Raw genomic sequence first — 24,877 nt, 5'->3', positions numbered from 1 at the left:
CAAAAAACAATTAAGAAGCAAGATATAAACATTACATTTAGTCAAATCCCGTCAAAATGATCATGCAAGTATCATATATTGGCCAATGTTCCAGTTATTATGAATCATGGCAGCTCTAACCAGGAGGGTGTTAGCCTTGATTTAAAGCCGGTCACTGTTACAGCAGTTTTGCAGTTTTCTAGAAGTTTGTCCAGATTTGTGGTGCATTGAAGCTGAATGCTGCTTCTCCATGTTTGGTTCTGGTTCTGGGGATGCAGAGCAGAACCAGAACCAGAAGACCTGACAGGTCTGGAAGGTTGATCCAACAACAGCAGATCTTTAAAGGATTCTTTTGCTAAATCGTTCAATGATTTATAAACTAACAGCAAAATTTTAAAGTCAACACTTTAAAACAAAACTCCCTGTTAAAAAAATATTTGTAATAATGTGATTCTGGACTCTGAATGTCTGTGTTTCTGTCCTGATGTTCAGGTGACGGCGGCGCTGTTGCCTACTCCATAGTGTCCGGTTCAGACCGTAAGTTTGAAGTGGACGTCAGCACCGGTCTGGTCACCACTGTGGACTACCTGGACTACGAGACCAAGACATCCTACCAGATGAACGTGTCGGCCACCGACCAGGCGCCACCGTTTCACCGGGGCTTCTGCACCGTCTACGTCACCCTACTGAACGAGCTGGATGAGGCCGTGGCCTTCTTCTCCCCAGGCTACGAGGCTTCCCTCCGGGAGAACATCGCCACGGGAACGGAGGTGGTTCAGGTCCAGGCCCAGTCTGCCGACAACCTGAACCAGCTGACTTACCGTTTTGACCCCGACACGTCGCCGGCAGCCTTAGCCCTCTTCAAGATAGACAGCGTCACGGTGAGCAGAGAAAAGGCTCACATCATATTCTTATTACACCTTAATTATAAATATATCAACATTTTTCACACTACAGTCACAAAATTGTATTCTAAAGGGATTTCATGTGAACAACCATAGTGCATAATTATGAAGTGGAAAGAAATAATAAATAGTTTCAATGATATTCAATCCTTTTCTTAGGCTCACCTAATGAACCTTTGGTCCATATGCTGTTATTGGAGGAAAACTGACACATAACCCTGAACTCATGGAGAAACATGGTGGTGGCTGCATCATGCTTTGGAGATTGGCAAAACTGAGTTTGAAGCTGCAAAAGAACATAAACATCTAGGCACAGCCACAGTGGAATGGTCTAGTCAAACTCCAAAACCAAATCCAACTGAAAATCTGTGATAAAATGATGAATCAATCCAACGTGACTAACTTTCAGGAAAAATAACCTGCAACATTAGCCATGTCTGCAACGTTGCTGTGCTTTATTCTGTGTTTTTCTTGGACAAACTCCAGTGAAATACATCATCTGTGGTTGTGAAAAAAGAAACCTGAAGAGCCGTATGCAGTGTGAATAGACTGCCTCTGTAATGTCTCATCATCATTTCCTGCAGTCTTGTTTCTGGATGAATGAAATCTGATAAAAGAGCTCAATGTTTTGAAGTTCTTCCATTTCTTTTGTCTGTGGATTTTCCTGATAGCTCTTAGTTTTTCTGTGTTTTGTGACTCTTGACCTTTTGTTTGTGGCGTTGCAGGGCCGCATCACGGTAACAGGCCTGCTGGACAGAGAAAAGGGAAATTTCTACACTCTGACTGTGGTAGCTGACAACGGAGGACCTAAGAAGGACTCCACTGTGGTACGTCGCTTCACTTTGCAGTTTTGTAGCTTTCATCCTAACATTCAGCTTCATTGTTATTTTAAATGTATTGTGTCTGATCTGTTGTGGAATAATGGCATTCTTCTTTTATCAAATGCATCCCTCTGTGGATCTGTAGAAGGTAAGGTTCTGTTAGAGCAAAAAGCAGAATGGAAAACTGCCTGTTTGTTTTTGTTCCATTCATTTGAAAGGTAAGTACCAACGTTCAGCCTGTGATGGAAGCTACAGATCATTTTGCTGCTTCCCAGGTTTCCATCACCATTCTGGATGAAAATGACAACAGTCCTGTGTTTGACATGACGTCTGATACGTCTGTGAGCATCCCAGAAAACACGGCCATGGGGAGAAAAGTGGCAGTGGTGCTGGCAAAGGACAGTGATGCCGGCTTAAATGGACTGGTGAGGCTTTACTTTAGTCACACCAGTGATTCTGAATTTGAAACTGCCAGACATTTCTGATGCACTATGAATAAACTAAATATGCAAAGTAGCAAAGCAAAGATTTCTATCTGCAGTTGTACATCTATTTTTTTCTAACTTTAAAAGCATCTTAAGTAGACCAAAGATCACTGATGCAATCACAGACAAGACGGCACCACATGGAGGTTAAAGGTCATTTCATTTCATTTTGAAATCAAGGTATAAGAGTCTGGAGGAAGATTGGAGAGGCACAGAATCCTGGTTGCTCCAGGTCCGGTTTAAAGTGTCTACAGTCAGGGATGGTTTAGGGAGGCATGTCATCTGCTGGTCTGGTCCGCTGGGTTTTATCAAATCCAACACCAGCGCAGCCGTCTAGCAGGAAATTATGGAACATTTCCTGCTTCCCTCTGCTGAACAGCTTTATGGAGATGCAGAGTTCATTTCTCAGCAGGATGTTTCACCAGCCCACACCACCAGCAGAACCAAAAGCTGGTCCAGTGGCCAGTGGTGTTTCTGGGCTTGATTAGTCATGAAAATGGCCTGACCTCTCATTAAATCAACCTGGGATTCCATGAAACTTCAGCAGAGACACAGCTCACTCTCCTCCATGTCACTCTGCATTACTGCAGCAATTCATGCAAAAGGAGCCCTGACAGATATAAACTCAGTATATATACTGAGTTTATACACTCTACAGTAGACAAAGCTTTCAGTTCATGACATTTCTTTATTAAAAGTCATTTCCACAGTCCTATTTACAGCACCATGGAAATCATCAGAAACAATAGAAAAAAGCCATTTTAATGTATTTACTATAACAATTCAGCCTTTTGTTGGACTTGTATATCCTGGTATTGAATAGAAACTAGGTGTGGCATTAAGGACAGATGTGAGGGAAAATAACCCAACATAGGAAGAACTTTAGTCACCAACAATTAATCACACTGCAGTGTTGTTGTATGTTTGGAACGACTTTATGATTAGAGTTTTAGAATAAACTCTGATTATTTTTTATTGGGTCTGATTTGTCACCAACGATCTTCTCTCAGGTGAATTTCACCCTGGTGGCTGGAAACATGGAGGATGTGTTCAAGATCAAAACGGTGAATAACAGCTATGGAGAGGTTTACGTCAACGCTGCTCTGGACCGGGAGGCCGTAGATCGCTACCTACTGAAGGTCAGGCAGCCGCGCTGTGCAGTTATGATGTTTCAACCTTTATTGATCTACATTTTTAATATTCACTGCTTTGCAGGTCCGTGCCACTGATAATGGTTCACCGGCCAGATACACAGACCACTCACTGACCGTCAACATCCTGGACGTCAATGACAATGCTCCTGTCATTGAAAGCCAGCGAGGATACAACGTCAGCGTGAGCGAGGTGAGCATGAGGTTTATCCCTGGAAGCCAGTTTAAGTTTACTTTTCAATCATTGTTACAAAAAGCTTGAGGTTTAGAGATTCAGGAACAGGTTTGCTGTGAAGTTTGATCATTTTGTGTTTTGCAGAACGTGGGAGGAGGAACCTCAGTCCTGCGAGTGATTGCTACAGACAGGGACATTGGTCCAAATGCCATGCTGTTTTATTACATCACTGCTGGAAACCAGGACCTGACCTTCCGCATGGACCGCATGACCGGAGAGATTGTGACCCGGCCGGCCCCTCCGGACCGAGAGCGACAGCAGGAGTATCGCCTCAACGTCACTGTGGAGGACGACGGCATGCCGCCGCTGTCGGTAAGATTCTGATTCAGGACCGCTGAACCTAAATGTTTCTTACTTTAGACATTTAAAAGCATTAATTTCAAGTTTCTTTGTAGTTGAAATAAAAGTTTCTATTTTGTACTCTATCATTTCCTGTAAACAACAAGTGTGTTATTCCTATTTTCTCCTTATTTGTACCTTATGTGGAGTAGCATTGTCTTCTTCTCCTGGTACATTTGACTGATAAAACAACAAGCAATGAAGTATGAAATCATCATATTGTTGATTTCATGCTGATCTTTGAATGAATGTATGAATGAATAGATGTATGCATAGCGCACAAGTAGGAAATTCATTTTTATTTTTTGACTCCATGCTCTGCAATGCATGTTGTTGTTTTTTTCAATTTTCAATGGAGGTAAGAAAAAACTTTGATGATTATTATGGAAAAACTGACTGTCTTGTTGTGGAGAAGCAGCATGAAGCTGAACTTATCTGAAGTTGCCACATTTCAACCAGAAAAACAAAGAACACTTTTATAGTTCTGATCTTGAAATGATGCATAATGATTTAACAAAACTGAAACCATAATCTGAAGAAAGTGTTGAGTCATACTTAATATCTGAAATCTGTAATTAACACTTTAGATATAATATGATTCTTCATACTTTGAGTATTGAGTTTGTTTCATTATCTTCAGATAACCAATTTTCACAATATACATTATCAGTGCATGAGGCTGAATAATTCAGTTATACAGGTTTTGTATTTTCAGTTGTCATAAAATTACATTTTTAAATGCAACAAGTGAACATACATTTCCATCGTATTTCATGTTTTTCAATTGATGCAGTTTTAAAATGTTGCCTCCTTTTGATCTGCAGGAGCCAAAAATTTTTTTTTGCCAAACTAGTGTATCATAATATTCCATAGTTGTTTGTTTTTTAATATAGATTTTTCATTTTTTCATGAAATGAATGCTCATAAATCTGATTACATGATGCCATGTTCAAGATGAATCTGAAGCATAAAACAAACTCCATGTCTCACTGACTCACTTCAAAGAGGAAATCCAATTTAATCTTTAATTACAGGACAACTCCGTGTTTAAGGGATGTTTACCAATAAACATCTGTCTCATTGACAGATGTTTATTGGCAGATGTTCTGTCTCATTGATGTCCTTTGACCTTAGAAAGTAATTTTCTGCTTTGACAGACAAACATTTTATTTGATTTTCTGTCTTTTTACCTTCCAATTGTTGTCCATATCTAATCAAGAGAAAATTTGTGTGGCCGCTTACACATCACATTATTTTTTTATTTTCACTCTTTGCTCATCTGATAAAGATCTTAAGCTTTGACCTGCAATTGTTCAGATATGTTCCATTGAAAAACAGTTCAGAACTTCCTCCTCCAACACAAAATTATTACCAAGTTATCATTTTTAGTCCCTTAATTTCCTGCCAATATGTCTTTCCTTCATATATATTCCTACAAAACTTCATTTCTACATTTACTCAATGGAAGACTGGATACTCATCACTCTCTATGTAAGATAAAGCAAATAGTACACATATAAAACACAGATACCTCAGAAAATTAAAGGCAGTTCAAGCTGGCAGCGTAGACTCAGGAAACACGTTGTTTTGTCAACAGGAAAACCACAAAACAGTTTCTAAAAGACAACAGTGAACATTGCCTTTTCTCTTTAAAAAGCTTTTTTGATGCGTCTGTTAAGATAAGAGACGTTGCTGCTCTACCCTTCAGGACGTGGGTGGCACAAATCGTGAGATAAAAAAGGTTCTTGTTACTGCACTGTGCAGAGAAGACCTTCTAGCTCTGGCTCCTCTTATAAAAACATTGTTTTCATTGGTTTCCGTCCTCATTGCCGGCCCCTCTCTGGTGAACAGCATCTCCGAGGCACACAAGTGGAACAGCCTTGTTTTATCTGCTACGACTCCGTGGACAGCAGCATGTCCTTGTAGAGAAATGGTTTTTGTAGATCTGTCATTTGAGAGAAACAAGGATTTCACAGACGGCACAGAATGCTTCGAGAGTTTCATTTTTATTGTACAAAATAACAACAGGGCTGTTTAAAAGCAAGAACCATTCCCTCATGCAAGCTTTTTACAGTATAAAAACACACAGGTACAATATAAAAGTCATCAAGCATACAAACATTATTTTTCAGGGAAACCAGAAATCAATTCTTAAAACTTTAATCCCTTCTTTACACACAAATATACACCCATAAACTCGTAAGCAGGCTCACGTCTAAACGAAACAAAATGTTACTCTGTCCTATAAACCTGTTAGACATTTTCTTCTTCAGATGATTTCCGCTACCAGTGAGTTAACAGTCAATGTGATGCAGCAACACCTCAGCGTCGCTACGACTGACATTTCAAAGCATTTAACAGTTTTGGCTTATCAGACCTCATTGCAAACATAAAAAAGTAGGATTGAACCTTTACCCTGATAGACATAAACACAGTGAAACCCAGAGGAAGTGTCTGAACGGCAGCGAGTTCAACTCCTGGAAGATTTTCTGTTTGTTTGTTTCGGTAGTATCTATGACGCTACATTCAAGAAAAACAAATGATTTTTTTCTCCATAATTATACACAGAGACAACAATTAAATCTTCCTCTAAAAATTAAATCTATTTTTAATTATACAAGTATGTTTAAGGCTTGTAAAAGTTGTAAAAAGTACAGGACGGAAGGAAAGTATTCAGAGAAACAGAAGCGGTACGTGTCTGAGGTAGCACAAAGGCAGAAAGAAATTCAAAGAAATTATACAAAAAGAAACGTAATGCCACGTTTTGGAGAATATTTGGTCTCATCACACCTAAAACCTCTTTCACAAAACAGTTGTATCATAAAACAACAAGTGTCTCATGCAACCTGCTGTCAATAGGTTTCTTCTTACTGGGGAATGGATACTGGGGAGTGCCATGGGACCAACTGGTCCCTCTGATGCACATCAGTGCATTTCTATTGGAAATTCAATAGAAAACAATAAGGCCACAGTTTTTGTCTTAGGTCATTGGTCACCAATGTGTTCTGCCCTGAACAACCCGCACCAGACTCATCTGCCCACTGCCCACCAGTGGCTCCATCACGCCCCCACTGGGTGCCTCTCCCAGTCTGATTTAAGTGCTTGGTTTGGTTTTATGTTAAATCTTGTGTTGATCTGGTGGCACAGACTGATGTTTGCAAACTCTACTTCACGCCCTCAGGCCGCAAAGCCAATAAACCTCACACAAGTCGACTGTTGAGGTATCGTCGCTGCATTGATTGGTGGTTCTGTTAGCAAACACAAACATGACAAATGAGCATCTGAGTCTGTCTGTTTGTAAAATAAGACTGTTGCTACATAACGCTGTAGAGCCATAAAGCCCAAACCCTTTGGTACATCGAGTATTTCTGCTGTGCTTGGCACAAAACGGCAGAATGGCTTCTGCCGCCTTTACCACCTTGGAGCCACAAGTCCTGCTTTAAACTGTGAGATGAAAGAGCTGATGGCTACATCCTGTTAATCTTGTCAACTTTTCAGTGCCATCGTTACCTCGGTGGGCGACTCAGAGGTGTAGTTTGACTGGCACCAAACCCGTCTTACCTCTCCAGTCCTCGCAGAAAAATCCAGCCAGAAGAGGCCAGTCTTTGCTTGAAGTATTTTGTAAAAGAAGCTGTCAATGCCAGCTAACCCTTACATAAGTCCTGTTGATCCCTTATTTGGAAGCTGTGGTGGGTTGACTTTAACCCTTCTTGCTGCTTTGGTCCTTTTAGAAAATAGATAGATGGCCAGAAGTTCTGCTTTAAGAGTTTTGAAAGGGGCTTCAGAGTCTGTTGGTTTGATTCCTGTACACAACATGAACATGGACTCTATAATGACTCGTTATTTTATGAAACTGTTTACTTGACAGTTCTCTAATGACCAGCAAAAGAAAACTGATGGATTCACAATAGGAGGTTTGAGAGTATAAATTTGTTCTGTTCTCTGTTCACATGACAGAGAACAGAGTTCAGGTGATGCATTTGAACTCTTTGGGGATTTGAGCTCACGAGAACTTGCTGCTTAAATGATTTTCTCTAAAAGCTGAGTAAATCATTCGCTGCCTGCTAATAGCGAGACTCCCACTTTCAACACTTCTCACAGGGTTAATGAAAGACACCGGCAGAGCCAGGTCTGTGAGCTGTTGTCAGAGTTTGGCCTGAAGATCAGATGCAACCCGTTGGCCTGCAGATGTTGTTGCAGGTGGAAATGGTATGTGGGTCAGAAATGCAGCGCTCCTCCCTCCTGCAGTCCAGACAATGAACAGATGACAAATCCAGACAGGAACAATAAGTGTTTATGCAGTTACTGTGAAGCTCATGAGGATAGTTTTGGTATTAAAATGAAGAGAAGAACAAAAGAGCTGCAGGAATCTTTCCAGGTCAACAGTTAGGTGAAGAATGGGCTTTAAATCTGCACCAAGTCTGGATTCTCAGGGATGATGTCTGAAAAGGAAAACAAGTGAAAATCAGTGAGGACATAGAAATCAGTGGTATCCACAAAAACACAATCACTTCGAGACTTTCTGCTGACAGATGTAAAATGACATATGAAGGCGTCTGCAGATTCAGCACTGCACTTCCTGCACATATATGACAGGACTCTCCAAAAGGCGAATGACAACATTTGTGTTTTTCACGTTTTTTTTTTCACCACATCGATTCAAATGTGGGCAGACAGACTGACAAAATTCACAGAATGACTGGTGTTTTGCTGGAAACTGTAAAAAGAAGAGAAAAAAGCAGAACCAAGAGTCAAACCCAGAGTTGCAACATTGAGATAACAGGGAAGTTCATGTTAAACTCTGTAGAGCTGAAGATTCTTCACAGCACCAAACCTCAGTGTGCGTAGTTCTACAAAACATCTGGGAGAGATGTCAGCGGAAATCCTTCAGGATTCAGAATACTTCATTTTTCAAGATATTAAAAATATTTGAACCTTTCCTGTTGCAGTAAAAAGCTAAATAACCTACAAGCTTTCATGTAGTTCTGCTACATGAAGGAGAAATTTTAGCCAGGCCAAAACTTCAGGATGTGCTTAAAGCAAACTGAATTTATCACTCGTTACAATATCTAAATGAGAATCTATGGGATGTGCTGATCAAACGAGTCTAATCCATAATGGATCCCAACTTTCCATGGCTTTGATCTGCTACTAACATCTCTGTACCACAAACCACAGAACACCTTCAGAGGTGTTTTGTAGTCTGTAGTTATTTGTCATTTTAAAAAGGAACATTGATATTAAATCAGGAGTTGCAAATCAGTTAAAGTAATGCAGAGCCTGTTTGTTTTGGCCGTCGTTTGGTAAACTGGCTCGTCACCAATAAGAGCAACAATGTGGGTCACAGACCTCTAAACTGGTTGGAATTATTTTTGAATTGCTGTAGAACAGCTTTAGAGCAAATTTTTCATCTGCTGAGATATTTCTTCAAGGCAGTTCAATAATCCACCTGAGAATGCCAGGAATGTCTGCCCAGCTGCCCGTAGATTTAAAAAAACAGCTGGAATGGAAACTCTTCCACTTTCCGAAGGTTTGATGTTCTACGTTCGGTCAAGGAAAAGCAGCAGAAGAGGATGTTGGGCTGAAAACTGAGTAGACAGTAGATGTAACAGACAAGTTAAACCTGTCAGCTTTATCAGCATCTGCCAGGATGGTTTACGTGAACATGTATTTTTGCAAGACAGAATCTTTCAGCTGATATGGATGGAGTCATAGTTGTACTGGATTGCATCAGACTCTAGATTTTGAAATTTAAACTTTCCGAGTCATTACCTTGTGCAATACTTTCACACGATGCTGCAAGCACAGATGTTAATAGCTTGAGTAAGAAGTGAATTTGAAAACCTTGAGACACACAAATTATTTCCTCACTGCATCACGTAGAACAAAATATTGGTTTTTAACAGATTAACTAAATGATACGGTTCTCTTATTTAGTGTTCCAGTCATTTATGACAGTGAGAACTGAACTGATGGAGCCTGATTGGATCTGTGGTTCTTGAGTCGCCTCAGTTTGGCCAAAATGAAAAATTTGAAGGTCCAACAGAAAGACAAGAACCAGCAGAACTCTGCAGTTCAGTGAGAAGACAGTGTGGAGTTTTCTTTAAAGAAAATGCCAAGTTTGCCCAACTTTTCAAAAAAGAATTTAGCCTAAAAGAATATGTAATCATTAAAGCAATCTTTCATTGTTTTTTCTCAATAAAACTCAGCATGGCAGCGAGGATTCAGTAGAGGATTCAGTAGAGGATTCAGTAGAGAGGATTCAGTCAATGACTGACTCAACAGTTGATTCAGAGCTGAAGGTAAACTGTGTCAGGTCTGGCAGATGAGCTAAAAGATGAGATTAGATCCTGCGGGGCAGTCTGCTGGTTAACTCTGAAAGTCATTTATGACTCAGCCAGAGTTCTTGACCTAGAAAACCTAGAGTTTAAATCAACCTGAAACCAGATCTATGCTTTACATTGCAAGCTTAAACTTTTCTGCAAGGAACTTAAAGACTTTCAGAGAGTGCTGCTCGATTTTTCTCCTTTTAAAACCCTTTTACAATATTTATTAAGGATTAATGAGCAAAAATTGACAAAATACATTTGGAGGAAGCGTCATATGTGTGTACAATTATAATACTTGCAATAAGAACACCAATCATTTTAAAATGATTGTATTTTGTAATGTAAACAAAACTAGATGATCTTTCTTTCCTTTAATCCATCATACATCCTGTACACACCTGAAAAACAAAAAAATCTGTTTGGGAGGATTTATGCATAAATGTATAAACTAATACCTTCTGAGGCTCCTATTGATCCATTTCAGGGCTGTCCAGTTCACACCTGTTTAACCTGAAATAAGGTTCAGCAGGAGTTTCCTCACATTTAGTCCTTTTCATCATTTAGGTATTTAAAATCTCGTTTTTCATTCAGTTTCCAAAAAATTTACTTTCCAAAAGTATCAGTCAGGAGAAGGGCACAAGATATCTACTGCATTATAGAAGTAAAGGTTTGTCTTACATGAGTCAGGGTCAGGGAGGCTGCCAGCATGCTGAGAGCCTGTAACACTGCCATATGTCAGACAAAGGAGGAGGGTCAAAAAAATCACAACATCTCTAAAAATCTTGTGTTGTGGTTGGATTAACCAAAGCTGGACTGTTGGGCCACAAATTGCCTCACAATCTAGTAGATTTAGAAAACTTCAGCTGGACAAAGTGGGTAAACGTCACCAAGCCAAGACGTGGGATGCTGATGGAGTTCCACCAAAGAAGACTGGATGCAGAATCAAAAAATGATTCAACAAACTATTACTCCAAAAGTCTGTTACATTTTCTTTTATCTCCAAACAGACTTGGTTTTTCTTTTCAACTGCAGTCACAATATGAAGGCACAGATTCCTTCTGTTCCTACCTTCGGATGGGAAGAAAACGTTGCCATGTGTGGGAGGAGAGAGGGGCGTTCCCGGGTCCGACAGTAAGTGGCGACTGGTCTCAGAGGGCTGACGGGTCAGGATCTGAGAAACAGTCCGGGTCTTTATCTGCGGGGATCCGCCCAGAAACACTGGATTCTCTTGGCCCTGAGCTTCACTAAACACACAAGAAGGAGAAGTTTGTAAGAAACCACAGAGTGACTCACAGCTCTGTTTCTGTTTCAAAACTCATCTGTTCCTCAGGACAGAGGCCCAAATTTTTGTCACTTTGAAGTAAATAAATGAGTGAATAATAAATGACGAAACAATGCCCCAAATAATCCACACACACTCCAGAAATGTAATTCCTGTAAAATTATCCTAATAGAACTTCATTATTCTGATCAAAGAAGAGCACTCTGTTAAAATGACCAGTTCACCAATACGTGTTGTCATGACAACATTGTGGTGTTTTCATGTACCGGTACGTGCTTTTATAATCCTACCACTTTTGCTCCTCCATGGACCCAAACATTGTATTTCAGATTATCTTCCAATGTAGCAAATACATTATTTTACAACTACTCAAATATAATTTAAGCTTTAATTTAGTGATACATTCCCTTCTTATGAATTTATATTAACCCCCCATTTCTTTTGATTGCTGTTCTGATTACTCAGATACAGAACCAGAATAACCCTTAAGAGAGCACCCACTGATGCAGGATATTTACTGGAGTCACGTCACCATATTTCCTTGTGGTAAACAATAATTAACCAAAGATCATCATCGGTTGTTAAAGTACAAAAATGAACACACACTGTACAAAACCCCAAAAGATTGGCCACAAAAATGCCAAAGGAATGAAACGGCGAGCGCCTGTTCTGAGGAGCGACTTTGTTTCGATGCTCTGAGATCAGCTGGCTGTGGGAAAACGTACCTGTCCATCCGCACCAGCTCCTGTCCACCTGGGAGAGAGGAAACAGGAAATGAGCCTTTGTGACTGAACTGAAGCACAGCAGAGTGAATGTGCTTCCTACTGTGTGAACTAGAGTTAATCCACCACAGCCACAGGAAACGTGTCACACTTTGGGAAACCCGGCATTAAAACATATAGACGTGTTCTGAGTTTGTGTTCTGTTGTGAATATTTGCTGACCAACTTACAGAAGTCTTATGCTTTGAAGTTTTTGGCACAGTTAAATGTTAAAAATCTGATTTTTTTTATTTATTAGGTGAAAGAGATTCAATCCAAACCAACCTGACCCAACGTGAAAGTACAACTCCTCACCTTTTCTAACGATGATTTAATGGTGATTTCAGCTCTACCAACCAGACAGGAGAATTATGAAATCACATGAATAGAATCTGTCTGACAACATGAAGTAGGCTTAACGACTTAATACAACACATCATGCATAACCCTAAAAAAATTGTTTATGAACATAAACCTTCCAAACTTTTCTTCCACAGGGATGTAGAAAACATTCCCAGAAGCTTCGTGGTATTTGTTCCCTCCAGGAGTAAAAGCTACTTTTTCACATTGGTGCAGGCAGGTTTGAGAATGTTTTTCTTTAATAATATATAATATGTCCTGGAAACAAGGGTGCCAGAAAGCAAAGACAAGAATTCTGTAAGAAGACAAATAATGTTTCACAGCAGTGCATTGCAGTGCAGTACATACGTCTGTTTGACCGGGAATTCTCTCGTTGTTTGTAGACCAGGACCAGAATAAGAGGCAGCGACAGAAGAGCCAGAATGCAAGCAGCTAAGGCCAAAGCCACAGGCACCGAGGCTGCTGAAGGAAAAGAAAGAATTTAAAATTAGAGTAACTTTACAGTCATATTCTGCTTCTAAAGGCCTGAGTTGGTTTCATACCTGGCGGAGGTGTGGGATCCCAGAATGTGCAGCCGGTCGCCCCATCTCTCTCTAAAAAAATAAAATATTCACAAGAATGAGTGCTTGGGCCACTTTTCTCTACTATACATCAAACAGTTCATTAGACTATAAGCAGATAAAAAGTCTGGAGCCGGGATGAGATAAAACTTGTAAGACCCTGAGTCATTTTAAATTGTACGTCCAGCCTGCTTGCTCTGCTTACTTGGTGTAACTTGAAGAATAATGTGGCTGTGGGTTTTCTCCTGGACTGTCTGATGTTTGGAATCGTCCTTTAAGCCCAGGGCTATGCAGCAGTAGCGGCCCTGGTCGGCGTAGGTCACATTCCTGAGAATCACCCACATGCTGTCTTTCGTATGGTTCATCTCCACTCCAAGATGCGAGTTGAGGTGTTTGTGGGCGACATCGCGTGGGGTTTTCTTGTCTATACAGTGCTGGTCGGAGTGGGGCGTGAAGAGCCAGTGGTCCCTTACGTGCTCATCCGGATGTATGTTGGAAATTTTCTGGTTGCAAACCAGCTTGGCAGTCACCCCCTCTGGACAGGTGTAGTACCGGTGGACAGCGGACACGGTCAGTGGGGAGCTGGAGTGGGTTGAAGCCACTTTCGCTGGAGAGAGAAGACAAAGACAGATGAGTCTAGTTATACTTCCTGTTAAAATAACGGTTAAATTGTACATAATTAAAAAAAGATAGATTTATTTCAAAGCTGGATGTGGGAGAGTTGTCACTGTTGCTTTGATCCGATATGAGTAGTATGAACTCTGTGAGTTATTCTGGCTGTTCTGGTTCTCCCCAACATCCAAACAATGTCTGGGTTAACTGACCATCCTAAGTTCAGGTATGAATGTTTACAGCGCAGCTGTCTGTCCTGTGTCTCTGTTTAGGTGAAAACTGAGACACACAGAACAGAAAAGGAAGGAGAAACTGACTTTATATGATTATTTTTTCACATTCTGTCAATGTATTTTATTAAAATTTTGCACACCAGAAATGCTCAAAGTAGGAGATAGTTGTAATTTCTAAGAAAACTTAAACATTTGTTTTACACTTTGAAGTTTCTTTGGTTTTTCTTCTATGCAGCTTTAAACATTGTGAGACTTTTATTTGCCAAACACGTGAAGCTCAGTCTGATTGGATGCAGAGCTCCATACAAACCAGCTTCCCTGTTGATGCTGAAAAACATCATGTTTCACCAACATAATGAGTTCAGTTCTTGCTGACTTTGCATGTTATCTCATCTGACCAAAGTATTTCCATATGTTTGTCACTTATATGGCTTGTTGCAAACTACAAACTATAAAGTATTTTTAGGTCTATCACCAAAAATCCTAACAGAATTTATTGATTATTGCATTTTTAGCATGAACAAATGTGAAAGAGTTGAGGTCCTATAATTACTTTTTCAAGGTTCTCTTATGTATTCGGGCTGAAGTCTAAAATTGGCAAATGATTGTGAAAGAAAGAAGGTGTTTGTGTGCAGTGGGAAAAAAAAACCTGACAGGAAGGGGAAAAAACTCCCCAATATTTATAGATTAAAGATGACGAAGAATAACTGCAGGAAAAACAAAAAGTCACATTTTGTTAAGGGTATTTTAGGCCTGCAGTTATTTTATTTTTTATATTCTGCTGTTGTTGGTGGGATGTTTTTTGCTGGTGTATTGGCAGTTGAAAAGGGAAAAAAAAAAGATTAAGATAACCATCAGGAGTCTGAGAAACTTTAGATCACAAAACTGAAAGAGCCAGAAAGAACATCCAAATACACTTCAACAGGGACGATTGTAACAAGATCTTATGCCACAGGAATGAATTTAAATATCAGAGAAAAGTGAAAGCAGTTTCAACATGTTGAGAAAAAGGAAATCAAACAATTTTGGCTGCATGTAAGAAACTAAATGACCCATGAACCCAAAAGAGTCTGTGAACTTTAGACACCATCTACGTGTTCCTCATCAGTCAACAGAATGTTTTTCCAAAAGTCTTTGTTATGATTCAGAGTTTTTGGGCCAATGTGAACTGGACCAGACTGAATAATAGCTGTATCCTCCCATCAGTTCTACATTTTCTTTTAGGAGAAACATTCCTTGCTGTTTGAGACCAAATATGTTTTGTTGGATAGATTCTATTTAAGTGGTTTCTTGACTCTGCAGATTCAGCAACTAAACGCTCCATTTCAAGTTATATAATCATTTAAAAATTAAATTAGCTTTTAAATTATCTTTGTCTTGTGACAAAATTTGTTGATCTGAAATAAAGTAGGACCAAAACCAAAAGCATGAAATATGTCAGGGGAAAGAAGCCTTTTCACATCATGGAAGTGTAAAAATCTTATTTTGAAATAAGAAAGGAAGACGTTTTTGAATACTCCTCTTAGCTAACAAAACGTCGTCTAGCTAGCCTACAAGCCAGCTTTGAAGAAGCCTCAATCACATTTCATCATATGTGATGCAGTGTTTTGGTTCTCTGTAGGAAACTGATTGAAAGTTGTAGACAAAATACAAGAGTTGTCATATTTTGTAACATCAACAGCATTCACTGATGCTTTCATCAATCCAAACAGCAGCGGTAGCAAAAAACGAGAATCTATTTTTGGGTGTGCAGGTATTAAAAATTAGAGTTACTATGCCATCCCTTAAATTTAAACCCCTACTGAAAACTGTTGGAATATGAAATAATAGTCTTCATAGTTTGTAATATAGATACTGCTAAATATCCTTTTGAACCAGGACTAAACATTCAGTTGTTTACTCTTCTTGTCTCAACTGTCTGGATTTAACAGATCAGGTTCAGCTAAAAAATGAAGAAGTAAAACTCTATTCTAATCACATCTTTATTTGGTAGATGATATTTATGCCTAATACCCCAACATGTCACAGACATATCACCACAAATAAACCCCTGTAGCAACTAGTAATCCTGGCATGCTGCAAAAACTGCTTGGTTAAAAACAACCCAAATATGGACCGACCCAACGCTGGGTTATGGCAACCAAAGGTTGGGTTAAAACTCATAACCTGACACAAGGGTTATTATACCACTATATCTGGATTAAAAACAATTTATTTTTTTTACATTTCACCATATAAAAACAAGATTAAAAACAATCTGAATATATCCAACCCCTGATCCAACAGAATTATTCAGTCTGCAGAGTAAATTTCTGGCCCAACTCTTGAGTTATGATTTTTGACCCAACATTTGGTCAAACTAACCCAACATCTTCTACACAGAAAATGGGTTATGAAAATAACCCAGAATGTTTCACTGTGCAGTGATCCAGAGTCAAAGCTCGGCATTTCATGACCAGATTCTGCTGCTTTTGCGTTTTTTCCTGACTTTGGGTCAGCACAGTTTGTTTTCTTGATTTTGTGGCTTCAAGCCGCAGTTTGAAACTGTACAGCGTCTGCTGACTAAAACAAACACTGAGCTCCTCTGGAGCCAAAGTTTCTCATTTAGTATGTGATACCAATGAAAGTAATACAGTGGAATGATGTTACCATATAGCGCTAGTGAGCAAGTTGGGTTGTTGTGGTGTTGTGATGCAATAGGAGTTTATCTGCACATATTTGTATTTTCAAACATCAGGAAGTGCATGACAGCTGGGAGCCCCTCTTGCATATTGTACCTGTCTCACTCATGAGTTCTGTTTTTAACCACATCCTGTTTTAACTTCTTTATATGTGCAGTAAAATGCATTAGAGGTTGTGTGTTTTCATGAACACGACTTTATTTTGCTGAAACAAAATAAATGTCTGACCGAAGCTGCAGTCTGACACCTGGACGGACACTCAACCACTCTGGAACGTCTTGAATATCTCAGTGAAATACATGACTAATAGCCAGTGTAAAGAACCAACAGAGCAACCCTGACTGTGTCTGCAGCAGTCTAGAGTCGCTGCAGCATTCAAAATTGCTATGTGCTGCAAGAGGACAGAAAGAGTGTGTGGAAGTGTGTATGAGCCAATTACAAGAAAGTGAGGGGGCGAGCAGCGTCAATAGAGAAGTACGAGGAATAGTAACAGTTTAAGACACAAGTTACAGTAAGTGTCTGAATATGGAGATGTGGAGGGAGGAGAGCGGCCAGTGGTGAGTTCGAGGAGTTGACCTCCTTCCTGAGTTTCTTCGGCTCCTGAAAACGTCCCCTGTCTTCTCTCCTCACAGCTAAAATCTGATTTTTTTACAGTTACTGCAGTCTTACCTGCACCGTCCATTATGAATTATCTCACTCCACCAGACTTTTCAAAACTTTCACACATAAAAATCTAAAAAGTGTGGCATGAACGTGCACTCTTCCACATTTTTAATTTCAACAAGACACATCAAGCTGAGTAAGATTGGATGAAGAGCATACAGTTTCAAGTCTTGAAACAGATTTTCGTTTGGATTTAGGTCTGGACTTTGACTGGGCCACTCTAACACATAAATTGCCTTTCATTGTACCTCTGCTAGAATCAGCTGACTGCTCCAGTCAGAAGTTTTCTTCCAGGGTCATCTTGTTTAACTCCATCCCTTCCCTCCAACTCTGACCAGATTCTCTGTCCATCACAAAGAAAAGCATCCCCATAGAATGCTGCTGCCACTACCATGCTTCAATGAGTTGATGAGAAGGCCTGAACACATTCTTCCACATTTTTACTATCCCCAACATGGTCCTTTCAAACTTTAAACAGAATTTCTAATGGCTTTCTTCTCACCACTTTTACATAAAACCTGCATGGGGTCCACAGGTTCCCCTTCCTGCTGTTTGTTCTCTAATATCCTCCAACAAACAAAGCTGGACTTACGACCTGTGGGACTTCTGAAGGCAACTGGATAAACTTATTACTCAGTGGCATCAGATGAAAGGAGAGATGTAAATTCTTGATTTCATTTTGTAGAAAATCCATCCATCCATTTTCTTTACACCCTTCTCCCTACTGGGGTCAGGAGTGGTGGTGGTGCCAATGTCCAGCGAATGTTTCGGGCGAGAGGCGGTGTACCCCCTGCACAGGTCACCAGTCTGTTGCAGATTTGTAGGAAATGTTTAAAAGAGAGTATAATTGTTCACTACTTTGTTTTAATCACATAAACATACATGTTAGTTAGAATGTTGCTTCTTTTACTGTTTATTTAAAGTGTTTCCAAAATCTGCATACATGGGACGTATTGCAACATGTCTGAAAGTTTGCTCGGCAAGACAGCTGTTTCAGCAACTTCCTGGGATTTAACTAGACTTTGGTCATGAAAGCGGTGCGTTTAAGTTTCAGAGAATACACACAGGCTCCAACCATGGAAAGCATTCTGGGGTTTGGGCTTAAATCAGGAAACACAGCAGCTTGTTTAAACGCAGTTTAAAATGTTTCGTTAACAATCAGCTGGGAAGGAAGTACAGTAGCTTAATATGCTGCAACCTTTGCTCTTTGATTATCCGTGAATGTGTGTATACACGTCAAGTGTGCATCCTGTGTGCCACGCAGTATTTTCCTGTCAGGCAGCTGAATTTTACAATCGCTATTGTGTGCAAGGAGAAGCAATAGGAAGAGCGTTGAGGGTGATTAAGGTGAAACTGGTATCCTCTGGCTGTTCCTGTCTGCTCTGCGGGACAATGGGGCGTCTCTTCTGTTTCACACCCACCCCGCCTTCCGCACAAACCCGGCTGCCTTTTCTCGCCTGATTTACATAAGGGTTGAGTTTCTGGTTGAAATGGGTTCAGATTAGAGGGTCACAGGTTCAGACAGATTGTGTTTCAGAGATATCACTCCAACAAGACGGGGCTTTTGTGGGGAGGTGTTTGGAGGGAGGCTGTGAAGATGCCAAGTGAATGTAGTTTACCCGTACCAACCTCAGGACTGTTCTGATCCGCCAGAACGTATAAACACACAGCAAGCTAATTGATATCTACAGGGAGAATGTTTCTGACAGATTTGTTGTTGGCTCTCTCATATCTAGATTTCTGCTCCTGTGATCCCCTGGGGGCCCCAGGAACAGGCCGTCTTTGTTTGGCTGACACCTGTTGCCACTGACAGCTTTCTCACTCTCAAAGTTGAAGCGTTTGATATCTGACTCATCTAAGGATATTCATCTCTCCAAAATGTTCCAAATTACTCCAACGCAACCATATTGCACTAATTCCCAGATCTTTCCCATCATAGGATGTCAGAAAAACCAGAAGGAGTGTCGGCTCCGTGAACAAAGAGCAGAAGGAGTTCTGGTAGAAGCTTCTGGTATGACAGTAAAAAGGGGATCAGCAACAGGAAGTGTTTGAATCTTAGTCACAGTAGGAAGTGGTTAACTGTCAGCAGGTCGTGTTCAGAAAAGCTCAACATCTGCCTAAGGTTACTTATTTTCCATCGTCAGTAAAGCAATCTGAAAACCAGGACAGGAGGTGATTTTTGGGTGCTTTCCCTCAAATCATACATTAGACTCGTATCTATCTGTGGTTCAGTATTTGCAGATTCATCTGTTTATAGATTTTTCTTTTTAATATAGCTCCAAATTATTTTTGGAGCTATATGTATGTATTTGCAGATTTTGTCTAAAATATTAAAAAGGAAGCTGAAATTTCTCGGCATTAATCTACTTGACACTGTTGGCTGACGTCTGCAAAGCAGCCAATCCAAAGCCACCAATCACTTCCCATGGAGCTGTCCCACTTGTACAAAAAAACAAAACAAACTGCTTCGAGGGAAAACATTTTCAGTACTGCAAAATATGGATAATCATAATACCACAACTGCAGAAATGCAACCAATCAGGTGGCTTTATTCTGACGAGCAGTAACACCTCAGTAACTAAAATCAGCAGCTTTTAAAGGTGATGGCAGAAATCTAAAATGAAAAATCAAATCTACACTAACATTACTAGTGATGTTTTTTGTTGTTTGTTTATTCTGTGTGTCAAAAAAACAAATATATGAATCTGTGGTTTTCTACTTGCTAAAAAAGTGTTGTTACGCTCTACTGGCGCCATGTGCTTCCTGAGGAAGAGAGACTGCCACAAAATCAGTGACTCTTACTGGATAACTTTTATCAGGTGGAATTAGGAATTGAATTTAAGTGCAATACAAAACAACTACGTACACCCTTAGTGGAATTTATAAAGATTAATTATGCCAAATATCATAAACTGGATCTGTGATTACATTTGCTGTGAACTGATGATAAATAAATAAACTATTGAAATTAATTGAGATTAAATGTTTAAAACATTACAGCTGTAATAATTGTTGTGTTTTATGATTGAGAGGAAGTAGGAATAATAGGGTTTTTTAAAAACTAAAGAAATTAGATCATGTTTTTGTGTATCTTTGGTTATCACTATGACATCTCACCACAGATGACCAAAGATAGTTTTTTCATGTTGTTCTTGAACAGTCAAGGCTCTAATGTTGTGGTTAATGCCGTGACCCTGGGCTGCTGAGAAAAATCACCCACATGGGGGACAACGTGTTCCCAGCAGCGTGGAGGTCACTGGTGGTAACATCAAGACAGAAATCGCTGCACGTGACAAATATGCAGACCTTTAAAGTTGATCGCAGGCGAAAAACTCCCAAAACAATAGAAGTGTCCCCGCCTCCACTCTCCTTATTACTAATGCAGCACATGCAGGATATGCCCACACAACTGTTGCACAATCATTCACCAGCTTCCTCCCTCGCTCTGCAGGCAGATTATCGTCAATGAGATTGATTACGGAAACCTGCTCCCGAATACAGATGAACTCATTTAGCTCAGAATCGATGTGTCCACAACATGAACTGCAGCAGGACAGGAAAGCACAGCGGTAAAGAACCTAAGAGTGGTTTTGTAATATATGGAGTGCTGAAAGTGTCACTATGTAATGAATATTCTTGAATTAAAACTAAACTAAAAATAATTTGATGTTATGTATAATGTATGAAAGCATCCATGTCTTAATAATTTAACATTTAATTACTTACAAAATAAGAGTCAGACCAAAAAATTGGTTCCATTCATTTGGAGTGTCAAACAGGCCACAATTTACAAAATCCTTTCCTCAATATATTTGTTATAATTAAAATTATTTGAAAATAATTAAATCTTATTAGGTCAAACTTTTACCTCTTACTATTTAGCATTTTTCAGAATGTAGTCAATTATTTTAGAAATGTGAGAAAGAGTGGTTTGATCATTTTACTAAAATGTAAAAATGATCAAAAATAATCACTAATATTACTCATTATTAAATTAAACTGGAAATGAACCAATTTAAATAAATAAACTGAAATTATTTTGCCGTGTGAAATATTTCAAACAGTCACTGTGGCTCTTTAAATGGAGCCCAGCTTCTGATTGGTTAACCTGCACCGTAAGTCTCCTTCAGACCAATTATCTTAACCAGAACATTAGTGATCCAAGGATTAAAATGTTTATATTTTAGTGGTTTTTATTAATAAAATATTATTAATGACAATTACTATTAATAGACTACTTAAATTAATTATTTACACACTTCAGTTACCATGTAATGATTTACTCTATTTACTTCTCAAATTGTGGCATGTTTGGACCTCCGTACATTGTATGTTCTTCATCGAGTCCTTTTTTTTTCTCTGCCATTGTCCACAACAAGAAGCTAAATGCTTATCTGGGAGGAAAAGAGCCTCTGATTGCAGCTGGCTTTCTCTCAGGTCTTGCAGAGTGGAAATCCATTACTGGCAGAGGCACAGCGACTGTTTTCATCATTGCCTTAAAATGAAGGAAACTCCCCAACAAAGAGGAGATCACAGAAACGGGGTGTTTCTTGTTATGTCTTAATGGAGCCTCTCAGAAAAAGAGACTGCATGTTTGGGCGAATGTTTTGGAGTCCTTACAATACAAATGACTTTTAAAGAGGCACATTAAAAGTTACTGATTTTTTGGTACCAGTGTTGTAAGGTGCAATATTTGACCAAAATTAGATTTTAGATTTTATTTCCTGACAAACTAAAAACTCCCATTTATACTTTTCACAAGCAGAGAAACTTTGTTTGAAAGAAATAATCAGACCTAAACTTCTAATGCCAAAAAAGAAAACTGAAGTACTTTTTCCACAAATGTAACGTTTCGTGACTCAAAACAGTATTTCAAACAATATCTGCAGGATTCTCCAGTTAAGGTTGGAATCAAATTTCAACTTTGGTCACAAATCCTTAACGTTTTTAACACTGCTAAGATTTAGAAGTATCTGAAGTTTTTTTAGAGGTTTGCCAACCTGTTGAGAAGTCTATTAGCCAATTTTGCCAACACAACCGGGCGAGTCAGAAACTACTTCCTTCCTTATGTCAAAATAAATGTTTTTTGAGAAACTGTTGGTTTCCACAAGGTCAGGAAATTTTTATTTTTCACAACAAAAAAAAAATCCAGCACAGAACTCGTGGGAAATCTGAACAAGGCCCGCCTACTCCAACATGCATCACGAGTCTCACCACGCCCACTTCCAATTTCTGAAAAGATTACACAGACAGACAACAATCCTACCAAGATGTTCAAGTTTCTGGAGCTTCGGGCGTAGATTCAGCAATTACCAAGATCCATAGTGACACAACGCCATCTAGTTTTTATTCATTTATTTGATTAGGACACTGCATATTAATTAATATTGGCACAATTCATTAGCACGGTATCTAAATTTTATCCTTTATTCTAAGACAAATAAGGAACCAGTAGTTCCTATGCAAACAGATAGGAACTACTGTTGGGGACGGATTCCCTCAAGGTCGATGCAGTGGAAATAACCAAACAGTGACAAAGAGCCAACATGATCAGCACATGTCAACTGGTCCAGACAGAAGCTAAATATAATCAGTTTTAGTAGTTTGTAATTCTGTTTTTTGAGTCATAAACTGGTAGTAAGAAAATAAATTGAAATTGAGCAGCAAGTCTAGGATGTATGTGAATTCTACTTTTCAAACATTAACAACAAACCATTCTGCAGCCTGGAGCCCATTTTACCCAGGAGTCCCATAGGGAAATATTGGCTCAGTGATTAATGGAAATATGGTTTTAAAAAAGGTCATAAAATTTAAAAAACAACATTTTGAGCACTTTAGTTATTATTTCTATTTAAAAATAAACTAGCACACAAATTGTTTGTTTGCAGGAATTAAATGAAATTACTGTTAACGATGAGGCAGTCAAGATCACCCACTCACTTCTGAACCCTAAATGTGTCCCAGTGTGAGTTTAGCAACCCTTTGGTACTTTTAGATAATTTTATCCATATTTAAGGTGTTTTAAGGAATCATCTCCTCTGAGTTTGCATATCTAAATAGACTTATCCGTGGAGCCTGGGAGTGATAACAGCGCCTGCTGAGGCACCAGCTGCTCTGCTCTCTCCTCAAGCCAAATATGCAGAAAACCGCTGCTCACTAGGGCCAGCCTTTCTCCTTTCCCTTTATTTCTAGATATGTAGATCTATAAAAAGAAAAGAAAAGAAACAAAGGTCGCTCCAAAGTGCTGCACGTGTTTCGGTTGGTTCCCCACAGGGAGGAGCGTTTAAAGCCGCTCCACGCCAGATGTTCCGTCTCAAAACAACAGCAGCAACCCGAGAAATGTGGAAAATGTTTTCACCTCAGAGTTTTTTACAGAAGCACTTCAGCATAAACTGTGATGTTGCGCAGCTGTTTGTAAAAAAAAAAAAAAAAAAAAAAAAAAAAAGCTTCAGAGGAAAGTAGGTGGTTAAATTACACCAGGCTGGAGCTGTCACAGCATTATAACACCATCTGGGTAGAGATACTACTAAACACATTAAAACTTCTGTTAAGTTTCCATAATCAAATAATGGAAAATGTCATAAATCCTCACAGCTTAAATGTGACAACAAGTCCTCACACCCGCGGGGTGTTTAGAAAGTATTAAAAGTGTCAGATGTCAGCGGGATTTACGCGCTTACCTTCAGCAACAGCAAACAGAAAACAGGCGAGCCAAAACATGGGTTTTCTCCTACAAACGGATGTCCGTCGCCTCTCCATGGCCGGCAGGACTTTAAAAACAAAAACGAAGCAGAAGTGCAGAATGTGCTCAGCTGTTGGACCTCTTTACTCTCCGTCTGTTCTCGTTTCACTCGTAGTAAAATGAAGAGTCGCGCAGAAAGGGGCGGTCTCTAGATCGGTACGAGGAGTGGTTAAGCCACGCCCCTTCTCTGACTGTTAGCTCCGACCTCCTGAAGTTCAGGCCAGCACAACGTCAGAAAAAAATAAGGATAAAACATCTACATATGCTAAATATACTTCAATAATCATCTAAAATTATTTAAAATGATTCTATTCATAACTTATTCAACCTTAGCACATTAACCTCAAGATTCAATGTATGTTGGTAAATAAATGATCTCCCACTGTTCAGTCCCCTTTACTCTGATGCCCATAAAAATAATATTTTATATGTTTGTTTTGTCATATAAACAACAAAAGAATGTCCCTTTCAATCACCACCTAGAAGCTGAAATGTTTAAATTTCATCTTTAAGAATGAAATCAATCATTTTCTAAAGTCAGAACTCCAAGTGGTAAACGCAGAAGGTCCTAAAAGTCCAACATGGCTGCAGTAAAACAAACATACGAACAAAAAACTATTTCTATCTCTTCAAACCTTTCACATAATTTTTTAATGAATAAGTTGCTATGATGTATTTTGTTTACAAAATACTAATAAACTATAATTGTGAATGCTGCAGGCATTAAGACTGTTGATTTC

General features: G+C 39.3%; 2 protein-coding genes across 5 annotated transcripts in view; one reads left to right on the top strand and one right to left on the bottom strand.

Moving 5' to 3' along the window:
• Positions 1–24,877, top strand: part of cdh23 (cadherin-related 23) — an 89,909-nt gene that overhangs the window by 42,894 nt on the left and 22,138 nt on the right. For 2 of the 3 annotated variants that reach the window (XM_044135915.1, XM_044135916.1), the window contains 7 exons: positions 472–860; positions 1,610–1,711; positions 1,851–1,853; positions 1,981–2,130; positions 3,201–3,329; positions 3,406–3,534; positions 3,661–3,888. In XM_044135915.1, the coding sequence (XP_043991850.1) occupies positions 472–860; positions 1,610–1,711; positions 1,851–1,853; positions 1,981–2,130; positions 3,201–3,329; positions 3,406–3,534; positions 3,661–3,888 (1,130 nt within the window). The remainder of the gene's footprint in view (positions 1–471; positions 861–1,609; positions 1,712–1,850; positions 1,854–1,980; positions 2,131–3,200; positions 3,330–3,405; positions 3,535–3,660; positions 3,889–24,877) is intronic. The other variant, XM_044135914.1, reaches the window with a different exon arrangement.
• vsir (V-set immunoregulatory receptor) lies at positions 5,906–24,256 on the bottom strand. 2 transcript variants are annotated; one of them, XM_044135920.1, is made up of 7 exons: positions 24,076–24,256; positions 13,412–13,813; positions 13,189–13,239; positions 12,995–13,108; positions 12,252–12,279; positions 11,313–11,488; positions 5,906–8,357 (listed from the first exon to the last, which is right to left on the bottom strand). In XM_044135920.1, exons 1-7 carry the CDS (start codon positions 24,152–24,154, stop codon positions 8,320–8,322), a joined length of 888 nt encoding a protein of 295 aa, XP_043991855.1. In that variant the 5' UTR covers positions 24,155–24,256; the 3' UTR covers positions 5,906–8,319. The 2 variants fall into 2 exon arrangements, with proteins under 2 accessions (XP_043991855.1, XP_043991856.1); XM_044135921.1 differs by having other exon boundaries at positions 12,995–13,105.

The sequence above is a fragment of the Gambusia affinis genome, linkage group LG13 (assembly GCF_019740435.1).
Source record: "Gambusia affinis linkage group LG13, SWU_Gaff_1.0, whole genome shotgun sequence".
In the NCBI taxonomy this organism is placed as follows: domain Eukaryota; kingdom Metazoa; phylum Chordata; class Actinopteri; order Cyprinodontiformes; family Poeciliidae; genus Gambusia; species Gambusia affinis.
This window is presented reverse-complemented; position numbering and strand designations above follow the sequence as displayed.

Excerpts from the sequence above, each read along its gene's own strand:
- vsir (XM_044135920.1), bottom strand. The coding sequence starts at position 24,154 with ATGGAGAGGCGACGGACATCCGTTTGTAGGAGAAAACCCATGTTTTGG. Across the intron at positions 12,280-12,994 it reads GAATTCCCGGTCAAACAGAC|GTGGACAGGAGCTGGTGCGG; the intron begins GTATGTACTGCA and ends CCTCTCTCCCAG. Across the intron at positions 11,489-12,251 it reads GAGCTGGTGCGGATGGACAG|TGAAGCTCAGGGCCAAGAGA; the intron begins GTACGTTTTCCC and ends TTGTGTGTTTAG.